Below are 25803 nucleotides of genomic sequence, written 5' to 3'. Positions count from 1 at the left end.
CCAAGCTCCTGGGGGGGGGGGAAGATTGGCTTGGTAAACATTCCAGATATGAAGCCCAACTTCCATGTAGCTAATGATGAAACAAGGCCATTTTAAAATAAACTTGTGATGAAGAATCTTCCATCCAATGACAATGCTAAAGGCCTTACAAGTTATACTAACCATGTCCTGATATAAAGACCACAACAAAATGTCCTCTGTCCTGTGTTGACATATTTCCTATTGAAACAGGAAGTTTGAGAGGGATATATAGGAGGTTCATTTGCATGTTTAAATTGCCAGTAGGTGTTAGCTATGTGAAGATACTTGCTAGTCAAGTAAAGAGTTATTATTGGGAGAGCCATTCTTGTTCTACAGAGTATCAATATATTTCTGTCATGACAACTCTCAGAGGGATTGGCATGGTAATTTAAATAACAATGTTAATGTGTTTGGTCTTGGCGGAATAGATCTGCTACACTGTTGCTGCTGCTGCGGTACTGAGTCTGTACTGAGACTTGCTACTGGCAACATATCCACAGCATGCTGCTGTGAGCATGTAAGTAATACTGCTACTTTACATATAACGTAGAAGAAATAACCCCCATATAGCATACACGAATCACCCCGTAGCAGATCTATATAGGTGGAGCTGGGGAAGGTGGAGGGTTTCTGAAGCACGCTGCAACTGCTACAGCAAGCACTAGCCAAGTATTTAAATGTTAAGCAGCAAGCTCTTTGGCTGCTGATACAAAAAGAACCAATCAGCTGCACCATCTGATAATGATGTCATTATGTCAGATTGAGTTTGACCTATCGGACTGCGCCATCTAGAGTTTCGTGCCAGAACTTTGGATGTGTGTGTGTGTGTTTGTGTGTTTTTGAACACATTGGTTGAGTGAGTGATTCAGTAAATAAAATTTTGCTTACCAACTAAATTAATATTACTTTAAAGATGTTTTTACTGGAAAACAAGACCAAAAATCTGATTAAGGAAGAGTGCACAAACTTTGCATGCATACAATGCACGCACCCCTCAGCCCTCACGTGCAGTCTGCACATCCACATCCCCCTCTCCCTGTGTCTGTGTTACGGTAACCCCCATAACATTACACATTACACAACATTAACCACATCTACTCCTCCACATTCAGAAAAGCAAATAAATACAGGAAATGTGATCCTGCAGGAGCATAGGCAATAACAAAATAAAATTCCACACGACCTTACCATCAAAGTTTTATTTGAATACACAGGAAAAATATAAAAGCTGAATGACTGAGCGTTGTTATGGAAAAATATTATGGATATAGTATACAGATAGTATAGAGTATACAATATATTACACTTTAATTATGAAAATATATTAAGGATATAGGAAGTGTGCTGTTGATATACTGCTGAAATAACACACACACACACAAATCCTATTCTTAATAAGTATTTTTTCTTATTTTTCCAGTTAATCTGTCCCATATTTTCAATTTATACTCTGGGAGGAGCTCAGACCTCTGAAACCACAGTCAGATCCACACTGCTATCCTTTTACACACGGCTGGTCATGCTTTCATTCACTGACCAGTGTGTGACCAATGCTCTGGCCTTCAGAAACCACATGAATGTGATATAAATAGTGCCTCACTGAATGGACAACCTCAAGCCACTCCAGTCAATTATTATGTCACGGCTGATGGAAGTGTTTCTTTCCCTCTGATTTTGTACTATAATCAAATATGACCCTGTTATTCTAGAAAATATTCTGTCACACCGCCACATTGTTTTTTGTTGTTGTTCACAGAGTAATCTAGGAATAAGTATCTTGCTCAAAGCCCACATCCTGTATGGTTTAAACCTTTAACCTACTGGTTACAAACCAATGCTTTTAACCACTCACTCAGTTACGCTGCCTCAAATATTCATGGAAAATACATAATTTTTTAAAATTTCCTAACTGTAATAAAAACATTTTAATTGGCAGTCATATCTCATGTATTTTATTAAATTACATTTTTGCAAGTGGCCGGTTCTTTTTTTTTTTTTTTGATTTTTTAAAGGTATAGTTCACCAAAAACTGAAATTCTGTCATCTTTTACTGATCCTTATGACATTGCAAACCTGTATGACTACAGGATTTTGAAAATGTTTGAACATTTTGAAAATGACTATAAGGAATGTGAAAAAGTCCATGGTGTCAAATGCTGTATTGTAGAACATCTGAAGCATTCTTTAAAATATCTTATTTTGCATTCCACAGAAGATATAAAGTCATATGCGTTTGGAATGACATGAGAGTGAGTAAATAATGTCAGAATTTTCATTTTTGGGTGAACTATTACTTTAAAACTTTAAAAACATGAAAAGAAATATTCCCCCTTTACACAGTTCAAATTGTATACTTACTCATTTCCTAAGAGCTGCCATTGAGATTGGGAATTCTCATGGAAAAACTAGAACTAAGATTAAAAGGCGACTAAAATTAAAATTAAACTTAGAAGATTGAAACATTGGGTACCCAGCTGTGTGATTCTCATGTGAATATGTGTGTCTCAAGCTAGTCGGAAACTCCACAGTGAGACTGAGTGATTGACCAGGCTCCAGTCGTTCAGTCCGTTCATACCAACTCCAGCCCCTCAGATTCAGATGTGGCTGTATATGAAAGGCTGACTGACCACTGACCCAATTTCTGAAATTGTGGTTAATATTTCAGGTCAATAAACCTCAAATAAATGTAGTTTTTCCTAATGGCTGACTTCCCTAGTGGCTTTGCATTGTTTTCTTGACAAAACATTTGTGTGGTAACAGCTTGATTCCATACTTTGGAGGAAAAATTAGGACCAAAGAATTTTCCAGAAATGCCACACTGTATTACTGAACCCAGAGGAATCTCACCTCGTGCTGGATCTGGGACAGAATGTTTATCCTCTTGAGCCTCTACAGTCAAAGGGGTGGAAGAACGAGACAAGGAGCTGCTGGAGGTTCGTGAAGTCAGGCTGAGGGTGATTTCTGTTCGCCCCCGTGTCGTCCTTGGCTGTTCCCTTTCATTTTCCTCTGCTGCCAGCCGCTCCAATTGCTTATATCTGCATACATCACATAAAACGATGAAAGTCACTGAAAAACATTATGTATCAGGGCAATTACGCAAAGCTCATTTTCATGTCTGACTTCAAAAAGAAAATGTAACTTAATGTTTTACTTAATGTAAAAATGTAACATCCATTAAATGACCTAAATAAACCTGTTCTATGATGAGTATGTTTTTCATTTCTGAATTTAAAATTCACTTTGATACTGTGCAGATATCATTAAAAAAAATCCTTACAAAAAATAATTACAAAAATAATACAATTTCAACAAAACAGCTTTACTTATTAATTTTTGAAAAATATTACGGTCCAACCAAAAAAATAAACGAACAAATAAATAAATTAAAGTTGCAAAATGTCATGTGCCGTCACTCCCCTAAAACGTATTATATTTATTAATTATATTTATGAATTAATAATTCATTTCTAAAAACACTTTTGAAAGTAGTGATTAAGATATGCATACTCACAAGATTACATTTGTATGGCATGTGTGTTTTAAACCAGATTTTGTAATGATTTTAATGATTTAATGATTAATATTTGCTTCAGGGGAATTGTACTCGTGGACCGATAAATAAAACAAAGACAATTTCAGTGCAATCAGCATGCAAGAGAATATGGATTCCAATTTTGTACATAAACAAACTTCACTTCCAAATTCTTCCACACCAAATCCTCCCACTATGTTACCTATAACTCTCCCTTAACAGGCGTCAAAACAGATGCTGTCTGCTCCTGTCTTATCAACCCAAAAAATATGCGCCAGTTCTTATATAAAACATTTACTAAAAACAAGAACCAGATGTTTCATAACTATATAACATTTTCTTTTTATCACCTGAAGTTGGCTTATCCTTTAATTCCATAACATCATTATACTATACTGTAAGGTTCACATCAAATCAAGTTTGGAAGACCGTGACTTTTGATAAGATCTTGGATAAATGCAAAGACATTTCCATTTGCCAGGATGCATGTTTTTAACATTTACTGTAAATGGAAAAAGCCCATGTCTAAAGTCAATTACACACCTTGTCCTGCCGTCTTTAAAGGTCTTAATCTACAGCAGGCATAAAGGGGCCCTGACGCCCATATTTCACCTGCAGCGCGTGCCGACACACTTCCCATCTGCTGCGCAGTACAATAAATGTTTTCAAGGTGTATTACTACCATTGTGCTGATAATTGATATTAAACACGGCACAAGGCTTTATGACATAATTGCATTGGACCGCAGTAATTTATCCAATATGATAGAAATCTTCTGTGATACTGTATGAGAAATAATTGTCTGATATAAGTCATGATAAAGAAAGTAGAACAAATTTCTGTCCATCATTACACTGTTAGAAACATAAGGATGTTTTTTAATATAATACTTACTTTAGCAACAAAACAACCATTGAAACAACATTAGAATACTAATTTACTAAAATTACAAAGTAATACTGAAGTCCTCCAAGTTAGTAGCTACTGTAAAGGTTTAAGTCACAAGAGGAGAGACCGATAGGACCAATAAGCTGCCATGAACAATAGCCAAATATACGGTACAGTTCATTGTACACTATACAAACATATTTGACCACTTAATGCCATGATTGACCAATCAGGATCAAATATTCCAGAGAGCCATTATAATATTGTATTAGCAACACTTATATATAGGGACCAATTGTCACTATTAACTAGGTGCTTATTAGCATGCCTATTATTAACATACTGGCTGTTTATTAGTGCTTATAAAGCACATATTTTGCATGACCATATTCTACATCCCTAATCCTACCAAATATTTAAACTTAACAACTACCTTACTAACTATTAATAAGCAGCAAATTAGGAGTTCATTGAGGAAAAAGTAATAGTTAATGGTTTGTTAATGGTGAGAATTGGACCTTAAAATAAAGTGTGACTATATATTATATTATATTATATTATATTATATTATATTATATTATATTATATTATATTATATTATATTATATTATATTATATTATATTATATTATATTATATTATATTATATTATATTATATTATATTATATTATATTATATTATATTATATTATATTATATTATATTATATTATATTAATTATAGTATAGTATATTAAGTCACTCTGGAATTTACCTTTCTTCTCGAGCTTGTTTGACCTCTTCTCTCTTGTCCACATAATCCCGACTGCAAAAAAGAAAATCAACATGAGCAAACATGTAAAAAGTTAAAAATAATGCCTTTTATATGTCAACAAAATACATTTGGAGTTCATGGGGTTAAATATTGTTTACATATAGTTTTTTTATGTTTATTGTTAATCAAGTAGCAACCATTCAAGTTGGTGTTTTAATTTGATATTACACAACAGAAGAGGCTGACTAAAAGACTGAGTATATGGTAGGACTGACAAGCATAAAGAGAGAACAAGCATTTATCTTCCTGCAGCCCACCATGATTATTCACTGTCTGATCTTTGAATTACCATAATAAGAAGCAATAACTTGTCCAGTCAGGAAAACTCCCAGATATCTGATAAAATTTGGATGTAGGCCTCGGCTGCTTTTCTAAACTGCTGGATAAAATGTTTCTCATGGCCATCTCCAAGATGACGTCGGAAACGCTGATGTATTTGTCATATTCATGAAATAATGTAGCCCTGGGTGAAAACACATACAGCATCAAAATGAATGCTGAGAAAGTCCACAAACTTGAAACGGTTTCTCTCTTCTCTTTCAATGCGCTGAAGTCTCTCCTCTCTCTCCAGGCGCCTCCGCTCACGTTCAGCATTCAGAGACTCCTGATGTTGCCTGTAGGAGGAGGTTAACAATCCTCCTAGAGTAGGCCTGGAGAACCAGAGAAACCAAAGAGGAACAGAATTTCAGAACAACTATATCTCAATATAGCAAGAATTATATTCTTGGGCATTTAAAGAGTCAATATTTAGCTTGCCCTGATGAACGACAATGTAATGTAATGGTATGAGGAGGTAATCCAATCATAGTAGAGGACACCTATTAAATGTTTTGAAAATTCTCTGTTATTTTTATAATCATAACCATTTTAGCCTCAGAACTGTTACATTCAAAGATTCCTGTGCAAAACAGAGCCATATGCACATCAAAAGGGGAACAGTGCCTCACCTGTCGGGCTTACTGTCTGCAGGTGGACCTACTGAGGGTCCGAAGCGGTTGTATGGTGTGGAGGGGGCACTGGACACCCCGGATGACCTGCCGGGATATGTCCCTGCGTAGCCATTGCTAAAGGACGGAAAAAGAGAATTTAATTCAAAGTTCAGCCTTATATAACCAACTTAATTTGTAGGATTCTTTGTCCTGAAGTTTTCTCTTAACAGCATAAAGCTAAAGTCTCAATTTATCCAAGAGAACTAGTGGCCATATTTTCCATTCACTTCATTTATCACACTTATCATCATCTAGTACACACAGCCAAGGGGGGGTGAAGCTCTGATTCCAAATGATGTCATGTATTTCCTCCATCAGGACCACAACAGACACTCTCTGTGAATAGGCCAATGTGAAGCCTCACTCGACTGCCCAAACAGCCAAAGACACACACACACGCACACAGGTGCTCTGCTAAATCAAGCTTTCACATGAGTGAGTGACAAAATAAACTCTTCTCCCCAAATAAAGCTGCTTGCCAGTTTAGATCACTAGCTGCAGATGTACGCGATGTGACCTTGTATTGGAAGATATGATTCAAGACACGAGGGGGCTTGTTTCTCTGTGCAATCCCATATCTTTATTAAAAGAGGTCAGTGACACGCTGTCATTCGCTCCCTACACTTGTCTCAATGTTTGAGTCTGTTGTGATTCATTACACATATTATCGGAGTAAGAACTCAGAGCTGGGAATGAATCCTCACTTACTACCAACAGTGTTGGGAGTAACGCATTACAAAAGTAACAATATTACAGTAGTATATTACTTTTTGCTGTAACGCAGTAATATAACGCATTACTAATAAAATTTGGGTAATATTATTACTCGTTACAATCTCAGTAACACACGTTACAACAACATATTTTAACATATTTTGAATTTATTTACCAACACCGCAAAACAGCACCAGACAATAAATTCCTCGGGTAAAATACTTTGTCTATTTCCTGTTGCTGTAATTCGATGGTTGAGATGACTGAGACAGATTCTACATTTGTGAGATGGGCATACTGCGGGGTCGGAGAAGAAAAAGAATGCGGCGGACGAGCAACAAATTAAGTTTCACTAAAAATAACAATCTGTTTTTATTAAATCATAGTCTACATATAAAAGGAATTAATACGCGAAATATATATTGACTTAAATAATTAACATATTAACAAAACGAAAGAAAAGAAAAAAGACTGAGTAAAATATACTGCTGAGTTTTTGGTTAATTTTTGTGGCGCGGCGCTCTGCAAAAGTTCACGGAAAGGAAACCGAGATGACAAGCGCATCTTAAAATAGAAGTAAACACATTGCAGTTTCGAAGGATCTGTATGACCAAAAATTACGGAATATTTTCTGTTTCCACACGCACAAACATAGGCTACAGCATTGCAAACGTTGCAGCCGTTCAGAATAAAATACAGTCAACCAAATATAGATACACTGGTAAGTAAAATCGTCTGTACAATCCGTGTCGTTCAGCCTGAGCTCGGGCCAAGCACATATTTGTTCATGTGAAGAGTGTGATTTTTTTTTTTTTTGCGGAAAGCACGTTAAGTACAAAAGCATGGTTTATACATAGTAAATAAGTTTAGCATTCAAATACATCGCGAATATAGAAACATGGATTTGTGCCGAATGATAGAGGTAGACTGCGTGAGAACAAAGGTGTTTGCTTTCAATTTCGCTTTCAATTAATTCATTTTGACTTGTTTAGCAATTTATATTTTTCATTCTTGTTTTGTTCTGAATAGGCTACAGTTAAATTTAAAGGATTTGTTGTGGAGTGAGGAGAACTAGCCTATAGACTTGCTATTGTGTTTATTGCTTGTTCATTAGGGCCTATAACATTCTGCTTTATTTACCGCTATTATTTCTGAATGTAATTGCGGTTTGTGCTTGAAAGTGAAAGTAACTCAAAAGTAACTCAAAAGTAGTGTAACACATTACAATTCAGAGACAGTAATATTGTAATGTAACTAATTACTTTCAAAAGGCAGTAATAAGTAATATATAATGTATTACATTTTGGAAGTAACTTGACCAACACTGACTACCAATGAAACAAACAGACACTGTTCGAAATTCCAAAGTGTTCCAGCACCTAAAAACATAAAGAGCCATCACACTTTAAAGTGTTGTGAATTATTTTCGACTTGCCAAATGAAAACCTGCTCTGTAGAATTTTATGGCTGCAAAAAAATAAAAAATAAAATAAAATAAAATAAAATAAAATTGTCTTCATTCATATTTAACATGTTTTTGTAATTGATTACAAATATTTAAAAATATATCAGTATATAAAATTGGTTAACTATGGCACACCTTTATGCTTTTAAAACTTTAAAACATTTTTATGTAGACACCAGGAGATGAACAAGAAAAGATGGGACGAAGTATTTAGGAAATGACACAAGCCAGACTTGAACCCACATGACCTTTTCCTTTGAAACTGCACCTAAGCTCACAAACTTGCTTTGTTTTCAACTTGTTCCCTTACCTGCCACATGAACTGCATGAGGTGTTTGAGTATCTAACATCTGACAGACTGCACAGAAGAGACAGAACATGAAAAGAAGTTAGTAATCTATACATAAATTACAGAAGGATTAGTCTGACTGACAACAGGGACAGGAAAAGAGGACAGAGGGACAAGTGCAGCCGAGAGACAAGTACAGTGACAATACAGACAGAAAGTGAATCAAAGCAGTATCTGTTTATTAATTTAAATATTAAAGACCTTGTTAAATAGCCAGCAAGGACAGCAGAAGGGGAAAATAAATGCAATTTTCACCTTTACGAGACCACCAATAATAATAATATGTCAGTGAAATCCACTACAATAGATTAGCAATTGTAGCATGTAAAAAGATAAAATACGAGGCTAGTTTTGAAAGGTCATCAATGGAGAAAGATGCTTTTTGGTGTAGTTACAACACCTACCAGCAGGGGCAAACTTGACCATGCTAACCAATTAAATCTTCACCCCTTGCTTGCCATTGCTAGTCCATGGCAGGTAAGTCGGCTGTGTCATCAATGGTTGCCCAGCTTTTCCAGAAGAGAAGATTTTGATGTCATGTTGACTTTAATAGCGTACTGTGCCGTTAGCATAAGACTGTTGTGTAATTAGGTTATTAAATATTAAAGAGTCCACGTTTGCATAGAGCCAGCAGACTAAAAAAGGACTGTCTTTGATCCACTTTATAATCCAGATGGGTTCCTCAAGCTGCCACAGTCTTAATGTCAGACAAACATGCACATGACATCGCAAAGCATTTTCAGCTTTATTCTCATGAAATGTGGACCCTACAGGCACTGTCCAGGGTGAAATACAATTGCCTCTTTATATGTGACTTAATTTACAGGCTTCTCTTGGCTTTGTAGTGGTACAATGCACCAATGAAAGGCAGATGAGCTGTAAATGTCAGTAAAAGTTAGCATCCTTAAGGAGTGCACTACAGTGGCTGGTGCAAGTGAAAAAAGGAGACTTTAGTTTATAAAACGATCTGTCTTTTTGCATTCCATCAAATATAAAGGAAGCAACATAAAGCCCACAGAGTATAATGATTTATCAGGCTCTGATCATACTGGTATCCATTTCTTCTTTTATTGGTCTAAAGATTTTTGATATATAAGACAGGATAAGCCACATATTGCTCATGACCATAAGTTAAGAAACAGTGAGTGTAGCACTTTTTATGAGGGTGCAATTTTTGGAAGATACAGGACGTTTTACAGTGTTCTCTTGGAAGCGGATACAAAGGGATAGGGTGGTGATCCACTAGGTGAGGGTCTGACTCTTTTCAGAGGTGGGCTTGATGGAACAGGCAAAACAATAAACCCTCGCCATTCACAGGAGATCCAGAGATCAAGCGAATCCCATGCCACACTTCCTTCCAATTAGAGGATGAAAGTTCCACAAATACTGTGGTCGTAGTGTTTGTGAGACTTGAATCAGTAAAAACAGACATGGGTTTCCTAAGTTCATCTCTCAAGGATCTCATAGCTTGACTTACAGTATGTGGGAGTGAAAGTCATTCTCTGAATATGACATGCAGCTTTGAATGGCTCTATTCCAAACTTAACTGTCTACATAGGTGGCTCTCTTTCTAGACAGGAACCTAATAGAATATGACTTGAAACACTTTACATAGGCAGCAACTCCATTATCCAGACAAACGCACACCACACAGGATGGATGGATGGAGGAACAGATACTGTAGATGGATGGATGGATGGATGGATGATAGACAGATACTGTAGATGGATGAATGGATGGATGGATGGATGGACGGACGGACGGATGGACAGCAGACAGACAGACAGATAGACAGATAGACAGATAGGTAGATAGGTAGATAGATAGATAGATAGATATTGTGACTATACTAACCCCAAGGAGTACTTGAGAAGCTGCCTTAAAATTGGCCAAAATTTTCCTGCCTACTCTCAGCTGGAACAGATTTTGTGTTGTGCCTATGATCCCTAACTACGCCGGTAGCTCACTAAGATTTGGAACAGAGCCCATCTGCACATGCATGGAACTTATTCTGTGAGTGGCGAGAATCTACTGCATCTATCTGCACTACCTGCAGTGCTTGTCTGGGTCTCGAGCCTGCGGAGTGCCCACAGACACCTCGTCCAAATCCACTGGGCAAGTAGGAAGAAGTGTGGAAGAGAGCAGAGGAAGGACAGGGGACAGGGGGTCTTCGCTTGGGGAGGTGGAGGTTGAGGAGGTGACAGAGGAACCCTGGGATGGGAGGGCCCCCAAGGACCTGACCGAGGCCCAAGAAGACAGTCTGGGTGATATCGGGGGGCCAAAATCTGGGGTAAAAGGAGGGGAGGACACTGGGGCCTTGTGGATAACCTTGATCCCAGACCTGTCCCGGAGGTTTTCCTCATTGTCTGTATCAGTGGCATTAGGAATGAAGTTGACCATGCACTTTAAAGGCAAACACAAGCTAGAAGCTTCATCTACTGTTGATGGCATCCAGCTACGAACAACAAAATAACAGCAGAAGATCTAGTAAATGATGGTGAACACCATGATATGTTGGGAGACATTTATGTTAGTCAAGTCAGGGAAGAGATAACATCAGGAAATGGATAAGGATCTACAATCTGGTTTCTAGCTCTAAGAGTCTACACCCTGAAATCCTATTCCGCTGAAATACCTTTCGGATGCCTGTCTAGAAAGCTCTGTTTTCTGAATCTCCTCATCCTTTTCCTCCTCTTCCTCCTCTCTGTGGCGAAAAGGAGGGATGAGTAAAGAAAGGAGAGGAAGAACAAATGAAAGGAGAGGACAAGAACAAGAACCTTCACCACATGCTCTGATGGCAAACAATATGACACAGGTAATCACAACACAAAACTTTTAGGAAAAGTCAGGTTATGTTACTTGGTCAAACTTCATGTCATGTCAACACAATATGCAGGAAACCACTGCAACGGATGCTGCCTTCAAAGCGCTATCGGAATAATCATAAATATTAGTTTCCTAGACCAGGGGTAGGCAACGTCGGTCCTAGAGAGTCACTGTCCTGCAGAGTTTAGCTCCAACCCTGAAAACAAACCTCACCTGCCTATAGCCTTAGTAATCCTTAAGACATTGGTTCTGTCCCAAATGGCACACTTCACGTGCACTTACAATGGCCGCCTCGTGTGCGTGCCCGTTAAGTCCATGAGACTGTAGGGTGTCCCATTTGTCATTTTAGCTTTCAGAAGGGTGCTCGAGAGTGCCCCCTTTGCGGCCGATATGCGCCCTCGATGAGCTCTGTGGCAGACCTCTACCTGACAGTCAAATCGGCATTACGTCATGAAAGTGTGGACTCTGAGGAAGATCCCAGGGTTTAGGGTGCGATTTGCAGGACTCTGCAGGACAGCGGCTGTCTAGGATTGAACATGCCTACCCCTGTCCTAGATGAAAATTGGACACAAATGGCCTCTCAAGTCGTATTTATGACTGGGAAACCCAAGAGATAATTTTGATACTGCATTTATGACTTTGGGCTGTAAACTACATATGCAGGTAATGTTTATATAGTTGCCAGAAAATGGGATATTACACCTCAAAATTTGTTGGATATTGACTAAATATTTTCTATTAAGTTTGGCTTTAATAAGCCTTTTCCCCAAGAAATAGGCAATAATGAACCTGGTGTCCTCCATGTTTCTTATTCTTTCCCACAACAAAGCACTCGAACGTGACAAACTTGTAATTACGACTTCAGAAGTGGGACATAGGAAATATCTGGTAGCACATGAAAGCAGCATGAATCTATAGACCGAAATAGACAACACAATCAGTGTAGTCTGAATGCTGAACGAATGACTTTTATGAGCCGATCCTTTTTCGTCAATCAAAAGCGTACAGTGAGTGCATTTACATGCACGCTCTTAAACTGATTATGCTTAATAAGACAACAACTCCTATGGTTATGTAAATGCGTTAAACTGTTTTCATTTATCGGCATAAGGTCATAAAAAATTAACATCACAACTCACAGAACAAATGGAATACTCTGAGTAGAATACATGGTTGTTTATGTTTTGATGTAACCTCTGGGAAATAACCCAGAGGTTTTGATTAAAATATGGTTTACTTGCTTTGCCAGGTTATTTATATGTAAGGTTATCAATATGTTGGTCAACTCTAATGAGTCAGTTCTTTCAATGAATCAAGCACACATAAAAAAGGCTGCCAGTCTGCCAGTAAAAAGACCATGAAAAGTAATTTCTTTTGCAAGAATCATTTTAAATGTATCATTTGGAAATTGTAATTTTATTTAATCTTTCAAAATATTTAATTTATCACAATTGCCATTGTCAAAACAGAACAATAACTGATTTTTGGGTCACGACTCACCAGTTGAGACCCACTGAGTTACACAACAGTCAACACAGCAAAGAATTAAGACCTTTAGGAAGAAGAGGAGAAGTCCTGTGCCTTACTGCTCAAGGGTCTCGCTCTCTCTCTCCATCTCCCAGTAGACTGGTATTTATTACTAATATGGAAAACACCGCACTTCAAAGGTCCTTCTAATTTCCTGTGGTGGGTTAGCTAACAGACGTCAGGATCAGATGACTGACTGAGATGAATTCAACTATCTGTCAACCAAACCACTCAAAGAAAAATAACCCATGAAGCCCATCACTAACAGCAGATCCTGTCATCAATAATCGAAAGCACAAGCAGTCTGTTCAGCTCAACAAAAGGAGGAGAGTGACGTGAGATATAAAGAGATAGTGACAGGAGTATTGCTGGCTCTCAGACATATTCTTGCTTTTCTGGCCACTATCTGACTGCAGGCTTTCAGACAGGCACAAGTTCATAGCAAAAGTTTTGTTAGTAGTTACAGTATACAGAAGTTGCTTGTCGATAATTATTTAGTATTATGGCTGAGATAACGAACATGATAACAGATACTATACCAGATACTAACAGATACTAGATATCAAGACATTTTAAGAGGGAACTTTTAGATATTTTACTATAGTTTAATCAGTATTTTAATAAATGTAGTTTTCACCTCCCAGTAAAAACATGTAAATGTCTTTAAAACAACATACATATACTTGAGAAGGTAATAAGATTTGTTCTAAAATAAGATCATTTTTATAAGATATATTTTTATAACATATGTACCATCCAAAATGTTGGGGGTCAGTACAATTTTGTAGTTTTTTGCTCACCAAGGCTGCATTTATTAAAAATTACTGTATTACAAAAAAAAAGTAAAACATTTATTATTATTATTTTTATTATTTATGTAATGGCAAAGCTTAATTTTCAGCAGCCATTACTCCAGTCTTCAGTGTCACATGATCCTTCAGAAATAATTCTAATATGCTGATCTGGTGCTTATGAAATATTTCTTATTAATACCAATGTTGAAAACAGATGTGCTGCTTAATATTTTTGTGGAAACTGTGATACACTTTTTGTCTTTATTGTCTTTACTGTCACATTTTATTTTATTTAATGCACCCTTGCAAAACAAAAATATGAATTTCTTTTCTTTTCTCATCTTTTCTCAACATCTCAACTTTTGAATATCAGTAATATAGGAAACAATTACATGATATAATATATATTATACAAATTAATTTGAATTTATGAACTATATATAATTTGAGGCTTAAAAACATTCTTCTTGCAATGTCCGTATTAATATTATATATTATATTATATTATATTATATTATATTATATTATATTATATTATATTATATTATATTATATTATATTATATTTATACTTGCATTTTCTTCTTCTTACAAGGATTTTATGATGCTTAAACACCAAAGAACTTCTGATTAGATCTCTACTCTTGATTACAGGACTCACAGTGCGTTCTAATTACTCAAATGTGATGGCCAATCTAACACAGTGGTGGGTAAATTTTACGGGCACTGTAATTCAATATCACCTCTATAAGATCCTCTCAGAGACACAGAATACATCCAGACTCCCCAACATTCCACTAACAGAGAGCGGCTGAACTGGACTGTACTCTCTCTCTCTACCGCCTTATGTGACCTTACCGTGTCCCTACTTACGACTGACTCGCTGGATGAGAGAAAAACCATATGAAGCTTTTTCGGTGGCTGATATACTACTGTGATTCCCAGTTTGGATATCTATGCGTTCACCTTTGTCCTTTGAAACATTCAAAGGATACGGATTAAGTTGTATTATTATAGTTTACAACAAAATATACAAGGACAAGATCGAGCACCTCATGCTGTGCTACAGCCCTGAGAAGTATGCATGGCTCGAACCTCCATATTTCAGTAACTTCCTATTTCCTCTCAGCCTCACAGGTTCCCACCACCTCCCTCGTGTACATATGATTAATATGAATGTCTGTGCACTAGCAAGTGCTCTCTGTCTCTCCCTCGGAGCATTATTAATAAATTCTTCATCTTCTTTTGGGACTTAAAAACTCTCATGTCAAAAGTAACGTGATAGAACACCCAATATAAAACTGCTTCCTGTTCTTTAAAAATCAGTACATCCTGAACTACACATAGTGTTTTATGGCTAAAAATGAATAGATGTGGTCAGGGGAGGGTAAAAAATGGCTTAGTGTAAGGATTTTCACTTTCACTTTTTCATAGATGTCGCAAGACAACAATTGAAAGTGTCATATCATTAGTTTTACATTTTCATAATCTGTGTATTGTTTAGTTGTCCAGTAAAAATAACTACACATACAAGATAAATGTACTTCAGAAGCAAAATTATCTAGTAGATACTTTATTTGTCAACTGTTTAAAATAGTCTAAATAAATAAACTGTCTAAATAAACAAACAAATAAAAAACTTTAAAATTTAAACATTTTATTTATATTGTTTGTATATATTATTTGAAAAAATTATCACACACAAAGTTGCTTCTCAAGTAAATGCACATAATCTTATGTATCATATTTGACTGGCTATTTAAAATAAGTTATTCGAAGTTAAAAACTTTGGTAAGTAATAAAAATAATACTTATTCCACAAAAATAAATAAATGACGTTTATTATAAATAAATAAATAAATAAATAAACATGTTACATGTCCAACATTCTTAAGGAATATTAATGAAAATGTTAGTTAACGACGTTTAATAAATGAAGTTTATTATAAATGATGTAAATAAATAAATAAAAATGTTACATGCCAGCATTCTTAAGGTATAGGTATGAAGGTATGAAATTTTAGTTACATCCTTGTATAAAGGATTCTGTTACTTGTTTTTAAATGTAGTATAAATGTACTATAGACACAATGTAAATTATTCAAGTCAACTTCTATCTATCTTTTTCTCTCTTCTCACCTTTCGCTGATATCGTCTATTCTCTGGCCATTGAGGGGCAGGATGTTGGGCATGTGGCTGTGACAGGGGGAAGAAGGAGCAGAGGTGTGGCCTTTCCCGTTTTGGAGTGAATGTCTTCGGCTGCGGCGACGTTCCAAACCCCGCCTCTCAGGTGTGGCTCCTACGCTGGCCCGACGCCGACTTTTGTGTCCGGATGGAGGACGCTGAGTCTCATCATCACCGTCTTCATGACGTAGGGTTGACTATGAATAAACACGACTATTAGACTAACAGCAAACAGCAAATATTGCATCTTTATTAAGGTTTTATATATCAAGTATAACTTTTTGTTCATAAAATTCTTCATACATTTTAGTTTTGGTGTAAAAAAAACCAACAATAAAAGTTGAATTGAAAAGCAAACTGAGCACATGCTAACCTCATAGATGTTGAACTGTTCCACTAGGTCCAAATCTGTGCCCTTCCTGTTGATGTGTCTCTGGGCCACGGCCTCCATGCCCTGCTCCTCCAGACTGTCAACCACATCATAGAACGTGTCCTGGTCAGGAAGACCAGCTAATGTCTGCAGGAATACCACAGATACATGAGAATAAAACAACCTGGTCTCATGGCAAAAATGTACCCGGGGGCACATTTTCGCGAGACGCGAAATACGTACCAATAAGTACATATCACTGCAGTTTCCAAAAGAAATGAACACTAGAGGCAGTAAAACTCCGACACCTTTTATTCGTTTTCACACACATTTACAGAGTTTCGATTAATAAAGCGTAATTTTCGCACAATTACTTGAAGAATATCATGTTATGACTTCAATTGACAAAACGGTTCAAATCTGCATATAAGTAAGTTCAAATGACACGGTTGCATCAACAAATGCGTTTTTATATCAGTTTTGCATTTGTTAACACTATCGGGTAGGTTTAGGGTTGGGTTTGGTGTAGGGCATATTTCCAACAGGATAGAGCATTAACTTTTAGCGACAGTCCCCGGATATTTGAATTCTGAACCGCCGCAATATGTACCTGAACCAACGTAATAAAAACAGAGCAATACGTACCTATATCAACGTAATAAAAACGTGCCAGGGTTCACTTATTGAACCCGTGTTTTAGCGCCACTCAGTGGACATTTCTCTTTGAAACTGCGGCAAAACGTGCAGTAAGGTAGAGTGTTGCAGAAAAGCACCCAGAGGTACGTATTTTTATGAGACTGGGTTGGAATAAAAGTACTAATGTAACTTTATGTATAACACCACGTGACTGAGAGTGAGCAAAAAGAGTGACATTTTTGAAACCTAATACTGTACTGGTACCTTGTTGATAAGGGTCATGGCATAAACCAGCAGCTCAGTGTCCATTCCATCTTTTTCATCCAAGATTTCCATGGCATTAGACCAGGGTTTACAGCCTGGATACACGTAAACGAAAGGGTCAATGAGGGTCAATGACACATAAGAGAGTATACATTTTTTAAGGTAAAATGTATGCAAATATATACAAATATCAAAAATCATTAGGGTCACCATACTTGGCCACATGTCACGTCACGTCACTCACTCACTTAATCATTCATTTATAAATATCACCACATGACATTTTAAAACCAAAGATCAAATTATCTGATATTTAAGGACTTATTAGCTTTGACACAGTAATGACATATGATATAATATAAATCATTCTAATTTCATTCTAATTGTAAGTCGCTTTGGATAAAAGTGTCTGCTAAATGAATAAAATGTAACATGTTTAGTTTTTTTTGTTTGTTTTGTTTTGGTGTGTTTTGCGTTTTGTTTTGCTTTGTTGTGTTTTGTTTTTTTGAGTCTTGTGCCACATGGCTTTGATTTGGCAGACAAAAGCTGTCTTAAAAAAATAAAAAATAAAGAAACGTATTGAAGACGTATTGAAACAAATTCATTGAATTCAAAGGAACTGTGGTTTAATAAACTTCTAACGGTATTTGAAGTAAATCGGTTTAAATATGGCTGGTTCACAGAGAAATGAGCAGCATTAGTTTGAGGAGAAAATGTCTGATATGTAGATTAATAGCAGGAGACGTTCTGCTTCATCTGCCAGCCTGTCTGTCTCTCACTGGGAGACCAGAGACAGCGTTCTCTCTTCTTATGTAACAGTATTAAACTTTCATTCTAGCTGTCCTATCAACAATTTTTTTCCCCATTCCATTAATCTTGATTTACTCTGCAGGCTATCAAATTTTGTTCACTGCCAAGGCAGGGGCCGATAATATGAGCAATTACGTTAAAAATATCTTAAAATGCGTCAAGAACAATTTGTTATCTGTCATCTCCTCTTGTTGCTTTCTCTCTTCTAGGTAACCAAACCTCATCAGAGAAGTGCGTTTCTCCCTATCATTTTAGTCCCCCACACACACAGTAACATCCAGAGCTCAGCTTGGACTCAAATACAGAGACTGAGAGTTGAAAATGGATTTCCAGAGACACTGCGACAACTTTCCAAGAGTATTTCACCTTTCATAAGCGTGGGTGTGTTTGTTTTTGTAATGTGTGTATGTTACCTTGCTTGGTGTCCACGGTGTTGACGGCCTGGATGAGGAGAGGTGCGTTGGTCTCAGTGTATTCCACAAAAACCAGCAGCAGCTTCAGAGCAGTTTTAACAACCAACCGGAACTGCACACATGTACACACACAAAGAAACACTATTTATCTCTATACAGCAACATAACACTAATTATAACATTTGCCCTTACACCCAATAATATGAAATTTTGCAGCTCACACATGATCTTACACTGTCTAGACTAAATTGAATAAATATTTAAAGAGTGTAAATGCCCAGAAAATATCTTGACACATTTTCCTGAATGGGGTACCATGGAGGATATTGATAACAGCCTCTGACACATGACTGCACACTGACAGGAGAAGGAGCTACTTTAAATGTCCTGCAAGTAGCCTGTGTTGTAACCCTTTTTTCCTGTCTGTTCTCTATTCTCCTGGATTTGTAGTCCCCTTAGACATCTTAGTTTTCTATTTAATACTGTATTTTGTGCAACTTTATGCCCATTATGTAAACCAGTATAATTTCCTATAAACATCAATTAAATAGTGGTGTCACTGAACACCCTCACTGCAAAACAAAACAAAACAAAACACAAAGACATACACATTTATTCATGTTTATTTTTCTTACCCCACAGTCATTATTTATTTATTCATTCATACATTCATTTATTTGTTTATTTATATGTGCTTTAAGCATATAGTAAATCGAACAAACTTTTGTGAGGTTAATGCTAAAAAATAAAAATAACTTGCTAAAGGGTTAAAAATAAACTCAAGTTATATATTTTCTAAAAAAAAAAAAAAAAACTGGTTTTATAAGTGTATACAGTTTTTCTTCGTGTAATCTTGTAATTATCTAAGTTCAGATATTGCTACAGGAAAACAAAAATTTCAAAAATTTTTAAAAAGATATTTTTGCTTTTGCAAAATTATACATGATTTCTTAAATGCATTAGACATGGCAATATTGACACATTGTATTTCCCTGATAAGGAAAATGTGAAAAAGAGAAGAACCGCGGAAATCCAACAGACCAAAAAAAAAAAAAAACAGGGTCAAGCATGTGAATGTGTATATGGAGTGGAGAATGGGAGGAGAAATGAGAAACAGATCTGTGTTTAATAAAGTAAGAGCTGCTCTTTCAAACCATACTGCATCTTTCATATGTGTCATATAACAGAAAGAGAGAGAAGAAGAAATGCATTTAAACATGGCTGCATCCAGCACAGAGCTGCATAATAATATCTGTTGATGTGGTGATCACAAACATCCATTCACATCCAACCTCCAGACAAAAAAAAAAAAAAAACAGGGTCAAGCATGTGAATGTGTATATGGAGTGGAGAATGGGAGGAGAAATGAGAAACAGATCTGTGTTTAATAAAGTAAGAGCTGCTCTTTCAAACCATACTGCATCTTTCATATGTGTCATATAACAGAAAGAGAGAGAAGAAGAAATGCATTTAAACATGGCTGCATCCAGCACAGAGCTGCATAATAATATCTGTTGATGTGGTGATCACAAACATCCATTCACATCCAACCTCCAACACACACACACACACACACACACACACACACACACACACATCCATGTGTCCTCATCGTATGTACTCATATTGCCACCAGAGGGCTGGACAGCACTGAGAGAGGAAATCAATCCAGAACATTGATCGTGCCGTGCAAAACCGTGCCACACTCTGTGTGCTGGCACACCTGGAAGCTGCCCTGCTGAGTTAAAGCATGCTTTACAAACATTGGCTTAAAAGAACATAAATACAGGGAAAAAACAGGAAAGTCAGTCATGAACACTGCGTGCAAAACTACGCCACCCTGTGAGTATTGTTCAAGTTGGCACACCTGGAAGCTGCCCTAACTTAAAACATTTGCAAACATTGGCAAAAAGAACATAAATACAAGAAACAGTACCTTCCGGGCCTTATTGAATTCATTACCTCAGAACAAAATAATAGATCTGGATATTCAAAGCAAGAGTTTCTCATTTACTTTTGCTTTAAGGCTAGGTTTTAAAACCATTGTATTAACATTACATTGAAGTGCACAGGCCCAGCAATACTCAAAATTATATACATGACATAGGCTGAATAAAGCTGAATAGCATGTCAAAATTGTGTTATTTACATTTTATTTTTATTTGAAATGTATTTATATAATTCATGATATTCTATTATATACATTAAGCATTATAAGTAAGGACACACCGATATGAATGAAATTCTGGCCGATACCAATAAGCCAATTATTTTCATGTTATGGCTTCTATTTTGTCTAAATAAATTAAGAGTGAAACACCAAAAACTAAAATCAACTGTTTTAAATAAACTGTTTCAGCTGTTTTACTCTACAAGTGAATTTAGGCACCACAATCTGATAATTTATGTGAAAAATGCATTTTCCTTTTGAGGTTTGCTTAAAAATGATATTTAATGGTGTTATTAAATTATTAATGTTTTTACATTAACTTTAAGTTAGAACAATTAAATATTTAATTTCAGCTGATATATGTATTAACCCTTGCTAATAAAAAAAACAACCAACCAAACAAAAAAAACATTGAAAATAACCGATAACCAATATGGTACCGATATATCATGTATCACTTGACCCACTAGGAAGCAGGAAAAATCACAAAGTGAAATACACACCCATTGATAATTTTCATAGTGAAATATATTTTACCTTTGATCCGACCAGTGTGTAAAGCCACTGTACAGTTTCATTGTGTCCAATAAGCCCATTCATTCCATCCACATACAGCATGATTTGTCCAAGAGCTAAAAGAGAAAAGGAGAGAGAAATATATAAATATATTTACGTCCCAGCAGTTTGACAAGCCTGACAAGTCTGACAACCCCACTACCAAAACTCTTCAATATTCAAGTCTTGTTATAGCTTGGATTCCAGTGTTCAAACCCCTATACAAATACAGATAAAAAACTAAAAACAATATTAAATTATCTTTCAATCATTTTTTGTTAAATAAAATAATAATGTAATATAATTTTAATAAAATAATAACTTTTTCTATTGAAATTAAAAAAGAAAAGTTGAATTATTGCTCTAACTGCCTTGAATGATTGTTTTCCATGTGTTATTCATTTGTTGCAATAGGTAATATGTTATAGGTAATAGGTTTTATAAGTATTTTTTATTTATTTATGGATTTGGCCAACACCGTAATCCATATTGCATTCAAGACATACATTTTATCAGCTCATGCATTCCTTGGGAATTGAACCCATGACCTTGCTGTTGCCAGTGCCATGTTATAATGTTTGAGCCACAGGAACACAATAAATAGATCACTGCTTTGAAGCCAAGTTAATCAATTACATCTACTGGATTAGAATTAAAACTTTATTTCATTACAAAATGATACATTCATGCGTGTTAGCATGGGATTTGAACCCAGAAGCATGAATTCAACCTCTGGCCCACCTCACCATTGGATAGTCCTTTTATTGCACAAGTAAATTTAGAACGTGTAAGTTCTTAAAGTTTTTAGTATTTAATATTCCTTAAGCAAAACTGTGTGCTTTAAAGATGATTAATTTTCACTTATACGCAACAATGAAGCAAAACTGTGTTGTTCCACTGATGTGCATGAGCATGTGTGTGTGTGTGTCTTTGCATGTGCACAGCAGTGATACAGCAGTGTGGTCAGTGTTTCCATTGTCTTCATAAAACATCATTGGCTCTCCTTAGCAACTCAGGGGAGGTCTTCTGGTGAGGGAAGTGTCGTGACAGAGACTGAACCATAAAGAAAATGCTTCACACACCAATGAACCCTCACATATGTGTCCAAAGTTTAAAGCAATCAGAGTACAAACAGATACAGTCCTCTCTATGTGAAGATCAGGATTTCGCTCTGATCAAAGAGAAGAGTGTCAATGAGATCCATCTGGAGCTGTCTGAATCACATCTCTGCTGCAAAGAGTTATTGTATCATACACACACACACACACACACACACACACACACACACACACTAACACACTAACTCGCATGCTCCCTGGAAGATATAAGCTGTAACAGGTGAACCGTTCTCAAATAAACAACTGAACTGTTACACTTTGAGACTTCACACAAACACACCAACATAAAACCACATTTATAGGTTAATGCATTCAAGTTGCATTAAATTACAACATAAGTGTTCTGGAACTAAATAATGATGGTGGAAGCAAGCATTACCAAGCAATCCTACTTTAAAGCGGTCATATGATGCTGCTAAAAAGAACATTATTTTGTGTATTTGGTGTAAGGAAAATGTGTTTATGCGGTTTAAGGTTCAAAAAACACATTATTTTCCACATACTGTACATTATTGTTTCTCCTCTATGCCCCGCCTTTCTGAAACGCGCCGATTTTTACAAAGCTCATCGTTCTAAAAAAGCGAGGTGTGCTCTGATTGGCCAGCTATCCAGTGTGTTGTGATTGGCCGAATTCCTCAAGCATGTGACGGAAATGTTACGTCCCTTACCATATTGTGATGCCTGCGGCAACCACATGTGACGACCCCGGGCTGGACTCCGCTTCGTCCACGGTGAAAGCCGATCCGGCGATCGACAGCGCGAAGTTGAAGTATTTCCTCAGCGACCAGCACGGATCAGCTCTAGGCATGATAAGCAGATATCGTCCTCTTTTGGAAGGTCAAACAAAGTAGTTTCGCTTTCACAACGAAGCACACAGCGCCTTCACGACATGGCGGCGGCGGCAACAATACTACAGCGAGAATAAAAGTTACGCCTTCTTTCTTTGCGTAAACATTTGGGCGGCATTATGCAAATCTTCCCAGATAGTGACGTAGGTATGTGGGGGCGTGTTAGAACGAGGTGTTTAAGGTAGGTGTGGCTGACACTTAACTTTTATAAAGAATATCTCTTTGGATTTGAGACTTTAGTCTTTGCAACTTTACAGATCTTCTTTATGCACCAAGAGCTTGTAACACTCCAAAGAGAAAGGAAAAATTGAAATCGCATCATATGACCCCTTTAACTGTTGATCATCATTGCTCTTCGTTTCATTACACTAGCACAAACACTGCTTTCTATCTTGGTCAAGTGACATTACCCATGCATCCATTTGATCCAAAATGACTTGAATGCACATCATAATTATGATTTCCAAACTTTAAAAGTCAGAACTTCTGAAGAGCGGAAGGTAGCATATGTTTAAGCTGAGAGACTCCATGGACAGGCAGGAGTCATAACAAACAGCTTCGCACGCACACATAGAGCAGTTTAAATATTGTTCTTGAAGCCTGAAATCTCAGCCTGTGTGGCAGTGCAGTGGGGAAAACATCTGAGCAGGCTGATCCACCCAAGCGTAACATGACTTCCATTTGTTGAAGGACACATAAAGCGGGTCATAACAAGAGCTCAGGGAACTCCATAGGAGGCTACTAAAATCACGGAGCTTCCATTTGACAGAAAAGACTTGAGGAAGAAATAAAACCGAGAGCTCTGACAAAGACACAAGCAACAAGAGGTGAAGGTCAATGTGACTTTCTGAGCCGTAGTTCAGCTGAAGAAAGATTTCTGGCTCCACTGTATTCAGGCAAATCTGCAATCATACATGCACTCTATGAAAAATGCCTGGCTTGCTATTTTGGATGGATGTATGGTCTTCCAGCCACTTCTATCAAACCTCTACAATTAATCCAAAATGCCGCTGCAAGATTAATCTTTAATGAGCCGAAAAGAACGCATGTCACACCTCTGTTCATCAATTTGCACTGGCTACCAGTAGCTGCTCGCATTAAATTCAAGGCATTAATGTTTGCCTACAAAACCACCACTGGCTCTGCACCCATTTACCTAAATTAATTACTTCAAAGTTATGTGCCCTCTAGAACCTTGCGTTCTGCAAGTGAATGGCGTATTATTGTGCCATCTCAAAGAGGCACAAAATCACTTTCACTGACTTTTTCATTAACTGTTCCCTCCTGGTGGAATGACCTGCCCAACTCAATCTGAGCAGCTGAGTCCTTAACCATCTTTATATATATATATATATATATATATACACCTTGTTATGTGTACTGCGTTAGGCTAACCGAGACTTGTCATTTGCACTTATATATTGTTGCTCTTTTGTTAGTTTTGACTGCTTTTATTGTCCTCATTTGTAAGTCGCTTTGGATAAAAGCGTCTGCTAAATGACTAAATGTAAATGTAAATGTAAATGTAAATGTAAATGTATGGATGGATGGATGGATAGATGGATAGATAGATAGATAGATCTTGACTTGAGATTGACACACTCTTTTCATTCCAGATCGTTGAAAGAAGGATGAGCCCTACTGGACTCTATACTCACACAATGAGGTTGTTTGATAAATAGCATACCTAAAGCATGACTACATGTGTATACATGGACACAGGCTTTAATATGGAGTTCAAACTGCCTCCACATGCTCATACACTCTGCATTTTCTTTGTACAATTTCAAATCAGCAATCAAATCTGACAACAATAGTATCTAAACGACTAAAAACTTGTATAACAGGCACTTCTCGTGTTTATTGCCATCTTATGATGAACCACTTGTTGTTTTCCTCAACTGTAAGTTGCTTTGGAGAAAAGCATCTGCCAAATGAATAAATATAAATGTAAATGTAAAAAATATAGACTATTTTATGAATAAAATTCACTGTATATCCTTCGGTTATTTTCACACTTAATTAAGCCCATTAAAATGTATTTTACAAGTTTTTGTTACTTTCACTGTTCATTTTTTTCTCTCTCTATGGTAGCCTACATCATCTTTAATTTAATAGCATTGGAGCTGCTCCATTGCAGCGGCTCAGTACTGTAATCACGCACTTTGCTGTAATAATGCAGGGGTCCACTCGCTATAAATCTCCTAACTGTGATATTTTCAGAAATAGAAGTCGTGTTTTTTCATCTGAAACGTGCTGCGATTTATATTCCAAAGCCTCTCATATAATGCAGAAATGCTCAAGCAAGCAAAACACGCGCAACGCGTGCAGGTATTTGTACTGATGCAGAACAGTACAGACTAGCGCATTTCACACAAGCTGCTAGTTTCACTTTCGCCTGAAAGTTGTGTATGCCTAAGATTGAAAATAAATTATGTTTATAGTGAATTTAGTTTTAATCCAAATGATGCGTGTGCTGAGTGAGTGAACATCAAAGATCACACAACAGAAGTGCGCGC

General features: G+C 36.7%; 1 protein-coding gene across 1 annotated transcript in view; it reads right to left on the bottom strand.

Moving 5' to 3' along the window:
- fhod3b (formin homology 2 domain containing 3b) overlaps positions 1-25803 on the bottom strand; it is a 207723-nt gene that overhangs the window by 29135 nt on the left and 152785 nt on the right. The window contains exons 6-17 of the mRNA XM_016482239.1: positions 21301-21395; positions 18594-18705; positions 17371-17465; positions 16474-16617; positions 16056-16297; positions 11406-11474; positions 11112-11225; positions 8732-8779; positions 6201-6317; positions 5769-5903; positions 5194-5244; positions 2868-3056 (exon numbers count right to left, since the gene is read on the bottom strand). Coding sequence (XP_016337725.1) covers positions 2868-3056; positions 5194-5244; positions 5769-5903; positions 6201-6317; positions 8732-8779; positions 11112-11225; positions 11406-11474; positions 16056-16297; positions 16474-16617; positions 17371-17465; positions 18594-18705; positions 21301-21395 — 1411 coding nt within the window. The remainder of the gene's footprint in view (positions 1-2867; positions 3057-5193; positions 5245-5768; positions 5904-6200; positions 6318-8731; positions 8780-11111; positions 11226-11405; positions 11475-16055; positions 16298-16473; positions 16618-17370; positions 17466-18593; positions 18706-21300; positions 21396-25803) is intronic.

The sequence above is a fragment of the Sinocyclocheilus anshuiensis genome, unplaced genomic scaffold (assembly GCF_001515605.1).
Source record: "Sinocyclocheilus anshuiensis isolate Anshui unplaced genomic scaffold, SAMN03320099.WGS_v1.1 scaffold185, whole genome shotgun sequence".
In the NCBI taxonomy this organism is placed as follows: domain Eukaryota; kingdom Metazoa; phylum Chordata; class Actinopteri; order Cypriniformes; family Cyprinidae; genus Sinocyclocheilus; species Sinocyclocheilus anshuiensis.
The sequence above is the reverse complement of the archived record's forward strand: the minus strand, read 5'-3'. Positions and strand labels throughout refer to the sequence as shown.